The sequence below is a fragment of the Anolis sagrei genome, chromosome 4 (assembly GCF_037176765.1).
Source record: "Anolis sagrei isolate rAnoSag1 chromosome 4, rAnoSag1.mat, whole genome shotgun sequence".
Taxonomy (NCBI): Eukaryota; Metazoa; Chordata; class Lepidosauria; order Squamata; family Dactyloidae; genus Anolis; species Anolis sagrei.
The window spans coordinates 196927820-196940541 of record NC_090024.1 but is presented as its reverse complement, the minus strand read 5'-3'; the positions used below and the strand labels follow the sequence as shown (position 1 = coordinate 196940541).

The 12722-nt window shown below is 38.0% G+C and overlaps 1 protein-coding gene across 1 annotated transcript in view; it reads left to right on the top strand.

Moving 5' to 3' along the window:
• Positions 1 to 12722, top strand: part of PLXNA2 (plexin A2) — a 521320-nt gene that overhangs the window by 483878 nt on the left and 24720 nt on the right. The window contains exon 27 of the mRNA XM_060772844.2: positions 12472 to 12571. Within this exon, the coding sequence (XP_060628827.2) occupies positions 12472 to 12571 (100 nt within the window). The remainder of the gene's footprint in view (positions 1 to 12471; positions 12572 to 12722) is intronic.

Here is a 12722-nt window from a genome sequence, read left to right as displayed (position 1 = left end):
TGCCTGTTTTTATAATGTTGTTGGTTTTATTATGTTTTATACTATTCTTATGTATTTTAGCATGCTATATTTTAACTGTGTTGTTTGGGCTTGGCTCTTTGTAAGCCGCCTCGAGTCCCTTTGGGGAGATGATTGTTGTTGTTGTTGTTGTTGTTGTTGTTGTTGTTGTTGTTATTTATAAAAGGTCACTAAACTTTATGGAAAGTCTTTGTCACAGTTTTCACATTGGTGCCTATAACAATAAAAACTGCAGATCACACAGAAATTAGGGCATAAATAAAAGATTTGCAATTATTATTAAGAGGGAAATGTTTCTTCTTTGTTAGAAGGATGCTATTAAGAAAGAGGCCATATGTTTGGTCTCATCCATTCCCATATGTGAAGATTACCCTAATTTGATAAACTGGAAAAGACCAGTGAGCTGCTCTTTGTTCCAGTTGTGATGCAGATTGCTAGTGCCTGTGAATTCTATTAACATATGTTCAATTCGAATATTTCATTGATCATTACTTGACCTCAGGCAACTATGAGGCCATGGTAGAAGTCATCTCAGGCTATGTCTATAATGTTCTGTTGTTTTGTCATGGTAAAAGTCATCTCAGTCTATATCTGTAATGTTCTATTATTTCCCATTTTAGATTAGGTATGAGAAAGAATTTGTGCATCTAGGTCAGATCAGGAGGAATGCAATGATAGATGGCAACTCCTATAACATTATAGATATTTTATCCTGTATGGAAAAATAAGTAAAGTTTCCACAGGCCAAATATGCTCTTGATTTGCCTCTTGAGGGCCGAAGTGTTCCTAACCCCAGTGTAATCTTTCCCACCCAGTGCAATCTTTCCCATTTCCCCAAGTCAATTCTGACTTCCACTTGTGACACCTTATAATTCAGATGTAACTTGGCTGAGATGCTATAAATCTTGATTTATATGTCTTTCTATGTTGGAAGCAATTTCAAATATAAAAACTATACCAATGGAAGCAGTGCCATCATATCATTCTTCTAAATAGAACATCTAGCATTTTGTCAAGTCACATTTCAAGGCACAAAGCATTCTCACATTTTTTTTCCCGTAGCTACTCTGAAAAGCGGGTAAAACTAAAATATTATGACTTGTCTGCATTCGCCCTTTGATCTTCACAGCTAAGCAGGGTTCGAACCTTTATCTGTCTGTCTAAGCCCAAGTTTTGCCTGCAGATCAAAATGCAGACATGCAGCTCTGGGTTTATAGACTGGTATAATAATTATATTAAATGCAGACGGGTTTGCAAATCCACCTCAGCTGTTATTAAAGGGAGTGGAGAAGTAAGGATTTTCACAAGTAGCTAAGTGACTAAAAAGCACAAATTCCCTTCGCTTCAGAAATCCCAGCTTCCATTTAAAATGATTGGAAAGAAGAATATCCAAATCCCTTTGGTAATGTGAAAAGCATTTGTATTAGTCTGTAGCTGAGGCTATCGTCAACTATGTCGGTACCATACAAAGAATTAAACTGCTTTGCTCATTTGCCATGTGATATCCACTCTCGTGTAGAAGCATGGGCAATGTTATAAGTATGTAATCAGGAGCAAATGGCTAGATTCTAGAACATACACTTCAGGGATGCTAGCATTTGGCTGTGCTTTGGACTTGTTACTTCCATTAATCAGACTGTTGCCCCAAATGATAGTAATGGCTGTTTCCATTTCAGGAGCCCGAAAAAAGAAATAATTTACTGCCAAATGTGCACAGTCCTTTCCTAGCATGTACCAGATCGTTTAGCAGCCCAGCTCAAGATTGCTTAAGCTACAGCGAACAGCTGGCCTTCCTGCAACAGAATTCTTATCTAAGTGACACTTTACCACCCATTACTCACCGTTTTTCAGGGGTTTTGTCTAACACATTTTCCTTTTAAATGTCATAGAAGCATTTTAGTTTTTAGTTATCAAAATTACAGAAGCTTCAAGATCAGACAATGCAGTACAGGCTGATCATCAGGTGCCTACAGCACTGAAATAAGAACAGTTTCTTTTATTGTAATAGATGGGTATTCCTAACCACTTAAAACTAGCAATCTTTTGTATGAAAAGGATGCTGTTAGTTTTAAGGGGCAAACTAACATATTAAGTCCCAAAGCATATAGTGCTTTAGAGGCATAGTTGCTATTTATTTATTATTTATTTCATACATTTGGACCTCACCCTTCTCACCCCGAGGGGGGACTCAGCAGGCCCGTAGCCAGGATTTTGATTCGGGGGGAGCTGAGTTTGATTCAGGGTTGGGGGGCTGAGTCTGAGTGAAAGAGAGTCTACCCAGGCAAATCTTTTGTATCGTTACCCCAATAGCCCCATGCATATGGGATATATTGAGCACGGTAATCAGATCATGCTATGAATAAACATAACAGTTTAAATAATGTACAAGTAAGGCCTTCTCGCGGATCACCATGAGAATTTCGGGGGAGGGGGCTGAAGCCCCTCAAGCTCCCCCTCCCCCCGCGGCTACATGCCAGGGTTGCTAAAGCTATGCAAGTAGGGCAACTGTGATAAAATTATGTAACTCCTACCCCTGATAATGGCTACAGGTATTCCTTGTAGGTTCTCAAGTCTCAGTTGTGGCCAAGAATGCCTAGCATTATAGTGTTGAGACCTTTCTTGATTTTCAGGAAAGTGTAGGCAACTAAAACAATTTTGGGCATTTTGTTTTTAATTTAAAAAAAACATGGGATGTGGTATAGCTTTTGGACTTCAGGTAAGATATGTGTGTGGGGTTCAAAATATCAGACAGTTGCCCAATCCTGATATAAATTGTGAGCCACACATACATTTGTACTGCGTACTACATCTGTGATGAAAGACTTGGAAAGTACCAATGCGAATACAGTGCTGTTTTCACTTTGAAAGTCCTAACATCCTTGGTTTATTAGCAACTCATTTTATATCAGGTCTAAGGAGAAGGAGAAGCTAATTGATGAACCTGCCTCTTACATGTTAAAATCTTCTCCATGTTCCTTATCCAAGTGCTGAACAAGAGCTTGAAATACACAATAAGACCACACTTCCTGTCCTTGCTTTCTGGGTGAGACATTCAGGGTCAGGAAGGAGAGTTTAACATATATGTAGAGCAAAAAGACTGTTATTCCACAGCTCAGGCTAAGTCCATCATATGTCTTAAACTCTTTCCTTCAGTGCTTGGTATTTCCGGACCTTGATCTCAACTGAGTCCTGATCATTACTCACAATCCAAGATTCATGGCACCAAACACATCATATTATAATTCTTCAGCAGCATTATTTTAGTGTGTAGCATCTATGCTAAAGCCGATCCATACACCACATGGGGACTACAGTTTAAAAAATGTATCCAACTGTGTGTGATTGTGTATCTCATGCTATAGACATTGAAGGAAAGTATCAGCACCCCCTCGGCTCCTCATTTTTGTCTTCTTAATCAATCCACCAATCAAGTGAGTTGCTATTATTATTATTAAAGCCGGTGACCATTTTTGTGACCAGCATAAGGATTGGGTGCAATCTATAACTGAGTTGAATAACCTTTACTCAGCTGAAATAATAATAATAATAATAATAATAATAATAATAATAATAATAATCTTTAGTTGTACCCCACCACCATCTCCCAAAGGGGACTCAGGGTGGCCAACATGAGGCCAAGCCCAAAATTACAATACAACAAAACAAAATACAAAGAAGCAAAATGCCATCAAAATAAACACATGAAATGACAAAATAAAATAAACAGTTTCAAAATAACATGATAGAGAGAAAGAACACAGGACAGGCCAAATGTGCTAAAATAAAATTTAAAAAATTTATAAAACCCTGGATGATATAACTAGAATGTGTTTTTGAGGGAGAATGTGTTACTGAGGAAGGAGCTCAAAGGGGACGACTAATGGGGTAGGCCTTCATTGAGGGCGGGGGGAGATTGCATCCTGAGGACAGAACTGTAGTTAGAACAAACCAAGTATGGGATATATATTCACTCTCCAAAGGCACATCGGAAGAACCAAGTTTTTAGGTCCTTCTTAAAAGCTGCCAGGGTAGGGGCTTACCTAATCTCACTAGGCAGCGGGTTTCAAAGCCAGGGGGCCACAGCAGAGAAGGCTCTCTCCCTTGTCCCAACAAGACATACTTTTGATGGAGGGGTGTGTAAGAGGGGGCCTCCCCAGAGGATTGAAGAGATCATGCAGGTTTATGGAGGGAGATGCAGTCACGAAGGTAGGCGAGTCCCAAACTGTTCAGGGCTTTATAGGTGATAACCTGCACCTTGAATTGGAACTGGAAAAGCAATGGCAGCCAATAGAGCTCCTTGAATAGGAAGGTAGACCACTCCCTGTAATTCGCTCCCATTGGTAGTCTGGCTGCCAAACGTTGGACCAGTTGAAGTTTCCAAGTCATCTTCAAGGGTAGCCCCATGTAGAGTGCATTGCAATAGTCCAAACTAGAGGTAACTAAAGCATGGACCACCATGGTCAAGTCAGACTTCACAAGGTACTGCAAGAGCATAGGACAGCCCGGCAGGGAATATACCTGTAATGGAGCAGAACTCTAAATTGTAATGGAGCAGAACTCTACATGTGTAACCCCAGAAGGATCCCATAGTGTTGAGATACACATAATGAACATTGTGTAATTCTCATTACTATTCTGAAAAGCCGCCCCCTCCCAGCATGCTCGTTCATTTCATTTTCAGATTAGCAATAACTTAAAACATACACCATTTATTACCAATTTGCAACAAACAAGAGTAAAAAAATGACTGCTCTGAAAACAGATTAAAAGATTCAGGAAAATAGAACTGGAATATGTAGAGTAGTTTTCACCTTGCCCTCAATTCCACACTGAACAATGTATAATTGCATGTATAAAGTTAATTTCAAGGACCAAACCAAACCATAGGGAATATGAAAGAGCCAAGGAATAAGAGATTAGAGACTACTTCTAATTAAAAATTAAGGATGAAGAAAAATAAGACGTAGAAATGACAAAATTAGATACCTTATCTAGCAACCCATTATCATTATTCTTTTCATACAAGTTGAACAAGAATTCGTTTTTCGTTTGTTTGCTTGCTTAAGAAATATACCTGCTTCCTTTCAAGGCAAAATCTCCTAAGCAACATTACAAAAACATAATAACAACAATAAAAAACAGCTTTAAAAATAAATTGGGTGCCATTGACTTATGAGACCAACCAGAAATTAAAGATCAAGATAAAACTTTAGTGAATAAGTGGCACTTTTTGTGAATTGTTTCATATAGTTCTGAAATATAATGAGGACATTTATGTGGAAATAGAAATGTGTAAAACTTGCAGACAAGATCCATGCAATTGTTAATTCATGTGGCATATGAAAAGGACTCAATCCCTTAATGGGATAGTAAAGGTAGTCCCCTGACATTAAGTCCAGTCATGTCTGACTCTGGGGTGTGGTGCTCATCTCCATTTCTAAGCCGAAGAGCCAGCGTTGTCCGTAGACACCTCCAAGGTCATGTGACCGTCATGACTGCATGGAGCGCCGTTACCTTCCCGCCGGAGCGGTACCTATTGATCTACTCACATTTGCATGTTTTCGAACTGCTAGGTTGGCAGAAGCTAGGGCTGACAGCGGAAGCTCACGCCGCTCCCCGGAATCGAACCTGCGACCTTTCGATCAACAAGCTGAGCAGCTCAGTGCTTTAACCCACTGCACCACCGGGGGCTCCCCCTTAATGGGATACCTTTGAGCAAATGTTTAGGAGACCTTACTTCAGACATTCCTGACAATGTGATAAAGTTTCACATGGCTTAAGTTAGAAGCAGGGATGCTCTAAAAGGTCCAGCTGGGACAAATTTAGCTCATTAAATCAAAGTGTCTGGGCATCGTTAAGCTGTGTGGATAAAATCAAAAAGATATCCATCAGGTTTTGCATGTTTAGCCCTAATGTAATTGGTGTGAAATTGAATGAAGAAAAATGTATGTTTTACATTAGATGTTACTTTAGCTGACAAGAAGTCACATTCTACTTAAGCCTCGGGTGGAAATCGTGCCAGATAAACCTCTGAGTACTTGGTTGCCCAGGAAGGAAAAAAAAATCAGACACTGGTTGCTAAGAATGTGAAATATTTCTCCATGGTTTTTAAAATATGACATTTATATTTGAAACTTATTTCTTTTACTTAACTGTATCTCTAAAGCAATTGTACAAAGCCCTGGGAATCATTACTTTTTGTGTGTAAATTGTCTCCATACTCCAGTAACTTGGATTAAGCCATATAAATTGGGTGACAGAAGACAAAATAACTGGAACAGAGTCTGATGCATATCAAATGCAAATACCTTCACATCCTACTACATCTTATTCATATTATAGCTGGCCCTCCACATTTGTGGGTTTGGTTTATTTGAATTTGATTAAAATGTTCTCTCTAGGAATCTCTAGGTCTTTCAGCGTGATTCTTTCATGGGAAGTTGGCCATGCGAAACACAGAAGGACCTAGAGATTTGTAGACAAAACATTTCTATAGGCATGTGTCGATTCTGCAGCATGATTCAGTGACCACCTTCTGGCAGATGCTGACCATAGGGTGGTACTGGACAACCTACAGCAGTGGTTCTCAACCTCTGGGTCCCCAGATGTTTTGACCTTCAACTCCCAGAAATCCTAATAGCGAGTAAACTGGCTGAGATTTCTGGGACCCAAGGACCCACAGGTTGAGAACCAGTGACCTAGAAGTTCCTAGAGAAATATTATCTGAACTAAAATAAATAACATTTTTATTCATCATTTTACATTTCATGGGGTACTTTGCCCCTAGCCCGAGTAAATGTGGAAGGTTTACTATAGTAATAATAACTAGCATAAAGTCACTACTTTTTAAAAAATGAATGTTTTCACAAATCTCACAGAACAGTGTTTCTCAAATTCTGCTCCTCCAGGTGTTTTGGACTTCAGCTCCCAGAAATCCCAGCCAGCTTACTGGCTGTTAGGAATTGTGGGAGTTAAAGTCCAAATATCTGGAGGAGCACAATTTGAGAAACTCTGTCATAAAGTATTCATTTTTTTTACCCTTTGGTGCAAATGTATCACCTTCATTTCCCCCTAAATGGGCATTATAGCATATGAGGGAGGTGACGGGGATTTAACTGGTGCCACAAAATTCTGGCAGACATTATAAAGGTATCTTCTGAACAGCTTCCTTAAAGGGTGCTAACTCACCACTAGGAAGCAATCAGAAAAGGGTGTGCTGTTCTTCCCCAAGTCAAGTTCACTGATAAAGGTAAATTCCATGCAGATATACTTTTCTCTTGGTGGCAAGTATTCCTGCTTTAAAAAAAAAAAACACCACAATGTTTCATTTCAAACTACTACAGCAATTTACATTGGCTATCATAAGTATTCTTTTTGTTCTGACAACATATTGCCTCTAGAATTACATATGCTTAATTCAATTACCCCAGTTATTTCTAAGTAGGAGTGGCATGAATAATCCTGTTAGATGACCCTGCGGGTGTGCCGCTGTCTGGCATTTTCTATCCCTTCCCGCTCAAATCATCATGATGTCTATGCTGTACAATGCCTTACAAGCCTGGTACAATCCTAATCGGTCCTCCATTTCACTTTTGAATGCTTGTTTTTCTATCACTTAGCCTTTTGAAGTTTTATAAAATAGTAGCCATTCATAATCCAACCAGGGTAGCATAAATCCTGAGAGAGCTATGCTGTGCCAACACTACACAACACACTTGCCATTTTGCAATGTGCATCTAAAGTGCACAATTGCAGTACAGAACTACAATATGGAGCACAGTTGCATGTGAAACTTCTGTTATGCAATGGTGAATAATTCACTCTACATAATGTGACTTACTCATGGGTATGTCAGTTACAGAATGATAGTCAACATGTGACTACTAGAAGTGAGACAATGTCTTCAGGGGGATTGACCTTTCTCCAGGAAAATGTAACCATGTCAGTCTTACTGTTGGCAGGAGTGGGGTTCGGTGCAGAGGAGAGGAATTCAGCCACTTGGCAGGGTTTCCAGTGGGGAAAACCATGCTTTAGGCAGAAAGAATTTCTTTATTTTGTCTTATTTTATTGTGCTTCTGGAGACACAATCTAATTCAAGTACTCAGGAGCAGACTTGCAATTTTAGTCATAATCATGGGAGGAAATGGGTTGAAAGGGGGAATTGGGGTTCAGCAGCTGATGGAAAGAATTGCAAAGGAATTTCCTGCATTAGGTATAGGGGTTTTTTTTTAATAAAATACAATCCACTACTTATCTACTCAGTAGTAAATTCTGTTGACTTCGGTGGAACTTATACAAGAACCTTTTCCTGTTTCTCTCACTCAAAATAAAGACACAAGAGGAAAAACTAAGAGTAATTTTGATACCCTTTGGAGAAAAGCCTAAACAAAAATAATGTATTTCCTTACTGAGTTTATGGGGAAGGTAGTAGTGTGACAAAGGGAGTGATGACTGGAAGAAGGATGGCTCCCATGGCGTGAAGAATTGCATGTATGTGTCCTTCAGCACAAAAATAGAAGAATGAGGGAAGGCAGGACAATACTAATGAGGCAGAATATCAACAACATGGAATAGAAACAAAAGAAGTAAGGGACGGTGGAAGAGAGAAAAGAAGCAAGTACTGTCAAAACAAACGTGATCTGTTACAAGACATGATGCAAGACCAAGGGAATGTATACAGATTACTTTGGATGTGTACATGTGTCATGAGAATTAACCCCCCCCCCGGGGGGGGGGGGGGTGTTTGAGAAGGGCAGGGTACAAATACCAGAAATAAATAATTAATTAATAAAAATGTGAATCTGGAAAAAACAGAGTTTGGAATATTAGGTTTAAAATTAAATTGTTAATGTGAGATGTTAGAAATTGGGAAATTAATCACCATAAATGCTCATAATTGTAATTGTTTAATTAGTTTAGTTATCATCAATTAATTCACTGATTGAAATAGTATTGAACTGGACCATGGAATTTGAGAATGGCATGGAGATTATTATTGTTGACCTCAGGGTACATTTTGCTACTAGTTCCTTCAAAAATGATCTTTTTCTCCTTTTAATGTTGTCTAACTCCAACTTGAATTGTTTTTTCCCCCTTGTGTGAACTACGAAGTTCAATATTTAATGAAACTGGTTATTGATAGTCAAACATGGCTGGAACTGTCAGGTTGGGAAAAGCATAGAATTTCAACTTACAATGTCTTCAATTCAATTTGTTATTTATTTGCATCTCTTTTTTCTTTCTACGCCTCAGTTACAGTTGCTCTTTATAAAAGAGTTCTAAGATATTGTTTATTGAAATTTGAAGGCACTGACCTACCACAAGTACAATAATAAATACACAACTACAATGATCAGTCACTGAAGAAGTCTTAATCAGAAATTATTTGAGAGATTCAGAAAATATGCAAAAAAAATTTCTGTGCAAGTGAATTATTTCTGCTTCTCTAATATCAATCAAGAAATACGGTCAGCAAAGGCAATTAGTAGAGCATATGTTTCACATGCTGAAACAAGGCATCCCAAATTCAGATTCTGATACCTCTAGTTTAAACAGTCACATATCAAACAACCCAATTGTTCTCTACACCCATCTTACATTTTGAATGTGTAAAACCTGGCTCTAAAAACTGGACTTTATAAAATTATGTAAAGGCAAGGAATATACAATAAAGAGCTAAAAATTTATCTTTAGGACTATCTGGAGGAAATTGTCTTATTATACATGGATAGAGCATTCTATCCTACATATCTTCTAAAACTTACTTCCAAATACATTTTTTAAATGAAAGATATTTAGGACATGAATTTTGATGCCTCTATCCTTTTGCTCCAAACTTATCAAATCCTCCAATAAAGAGTGACAGGAATGAGTGAAAAAAGCAGAATGGGAAAGTGGGAAGAAAGAAGTGAGAAGCCAAGAGGGAAGAAAATTGGCAATATAGTTGCTAGAACTTTTTCTTAATTATTGAGGAGCCCAGCATTATGGGCGTAACACACTAAAGAAGTGCAGAGGCATTCATCCCAAATAATACTTTATGTTAATTTTTATGCAACCATATACATTAGAGCCCACTGCAGAATTTAATCAGCAGAAGAGAAAAACTTACTGAAGAGAGCTACAATATCTACATCCACCAAACCAGAAGGACACCTTTTTCTCAGCTGATGTAAGGGAGAACCTGTTTTTCAGGCAGAAAACCTTAACATTTTGACATTGTGAAAGAGCCCTGACTTCTGCTAAATACACCAATCACTCTCCCAGCCTCACTATTTATTTTTCTCCTTTCAATCAAGATTACATTCTCCCTCTCCCTTTGCCTCACTGCTGACCCAAAGAAACTGCACAGATCAGCGTGCCTAACAACAGACTCATGTGATGCATTTTCTCAAATGTCAATACCGTATTTCATCACATAATGGTTGTTAATATATACAAATCACACCCCAATTTTGGGGTGCCAAGTTTGGAGTTTTTCCTGTTTCTTACATAATAGTTGAATCCTGTTTTTGCTTGCCCATGCATTTGCCCAGACAAGTGAATGGAGGCCGCCAGCCCCTTGGAGCTATGGAGATTCCTTCAGCTGGCAGCCAAGGGAAGCCCCATAGCTCTAAAAGGTGCAGATGAATGAGTGGATTCATCTCACCCACATGTCTGCACAGTTTTCACCACATAATAGCTGCCACTGTGTAAAAGTCACATCTCTCTTTTTTGAATAAAGAAGAGGGGAAAGTGTGACTATTATGCAGTGAAATATGCTATTTCTTCAAAGGCAGCAGTTTTACTGAATGTAACAGAAGAAAAGGTAGCAAGGTAGCCACTGTAATGAATTCTGACAACATAATTCTTCAAATTATTAATTCTAATTTCAGAGTTAATTGGGGAATATAGTATATTAGGTGAAATCAATAAAAATAGCAGGTTAATAACTGAACTAGTAAGTGAATGAGTTAAATCCATAGAACCAGTAAAGTGGCATAAACAGGTGGCTTGGCTACAGCGGAAAATTATTTCTAGGTGATCACCCACAAAATAACTCAAAGAGAAAGAAAACCAGAAAAGTGGCCTGCAGATTTATTACCAAAAGGACAGTGACATAGAGAAATTGCCCAGTACATTGAAGATGATAAAATAATCATGTATAACTGAGAGGTGAAGGAAGCAATATACCAAGAAATGGAAAATATTGAGAATGTTAGAAGGTGCTGTCTCAACCCTGAAAGTATTACCAGATGAATATGAAGTTTCCTGAAAAAAATTATTTGTCAGAAAGAGAGCAGTGGGAGGAATTGTGTGAAGGAAGACTGCAAAGTCACCATAGATATACTAAACAAATTATGCTAAGACATACTATACAAATTGCAATAAGATTAAGTAAGATGGACAAGATATCTGAGAAAATAAGAGGTCTATTTCTTTGTTGGCATGTTCTGTCCCTGAAGTAAAAAAAACTGGCAAATTAAAAGACATATTGAAAGCATTCTTAATCAATTTGATTTAGGATAACTTTTGATCCAATAAAAACTGAGATTCCCAAGAACTGTAGCAACCCAATTAAAGTAATAACGCACCAGGAATAAAACAGCTATAATAATGTTATGGACCGTAAAGCATTCCTATTAAACATTTTTTATTTTAACCATTTTTATGAACTTTAAAAGTTTGATTTACAGCAGAACAAGTCATAAAATCATCTTTCGGAATCTTAATGCCCGGCCCCCCAATTGTACTGAAAAGAGGGAGGGGGAGTAAATCTGGGGAACTCAAACTATAAATGAACATTAACACTAACGAGATTTTCTTATAGCAAGTTTTAGTGGTAGCGTTTAATTTTATCCTCCCCATAAATCTGAGAATCACAAAGTTTTTAACTTGTCTTCATTAACAGACCCTTACATCTCTACATTTTTTTATTAACAACCTCCTAGTAGAAGTTGTTAGGAAATGGGGAAATTGCAGTGGCAACCTCTTCTGGCTGAGAAAGCTATCTAACTTGTGTTTTACTTAATTGACTTTGCATGAGTGCTCACCCCTTCAAATCATCTATTGCAGGTATCAAATTGTTAACAAGCTGTTCATTTTGTAGGTACACAATATTCAGGCTCAGTCTAATAAAGCACATAAGCACACATTTAATGCTAAGAACACCAGTCCTCTCCTTGAAATTTGTAAGTCTAGGCAAAAATATTCACATTTTATGGAATCAGACCAGAACATAATTTTTCCAGAAAGAAGCAATTGAGTTTACCTTCTTGAGTAATTGTACCATAAATTCTGAAAGTGCTTCAACTAGAGATAAATTTGTTTCCTTGGTCTTCTGGCAACAAATGTCTATCTTATCTACCAAAACAGGATTCTCCTGTTAGCTCTGCTTTTTAAATACATTTTTGGTGTAGGACTTCTTTCCAATGTTCCATTTGATTACATATGTTCTTTGTCTTTTTTTTCCACCAGGTGTCGGATCGTTCTGTAGTGGCCCTTGTTCCCAAGCAGACCTCTTCCTATAACATTCCTGCCTCTGCCAGCATATCGCGGACCTCAATAAGCAGATATGGTAAAAATCAAAGTGTCATAGTAAAAACTAAGGATTCTAATAAATTCATTTTCAAAATTGATCCCATCATCTAATAATTATGTCCAGTAGTTTTGGCCAGCAGACTCATTTTGCCATTCTCTCCCAATATAGAAAAAACTGTTTGCCCCCC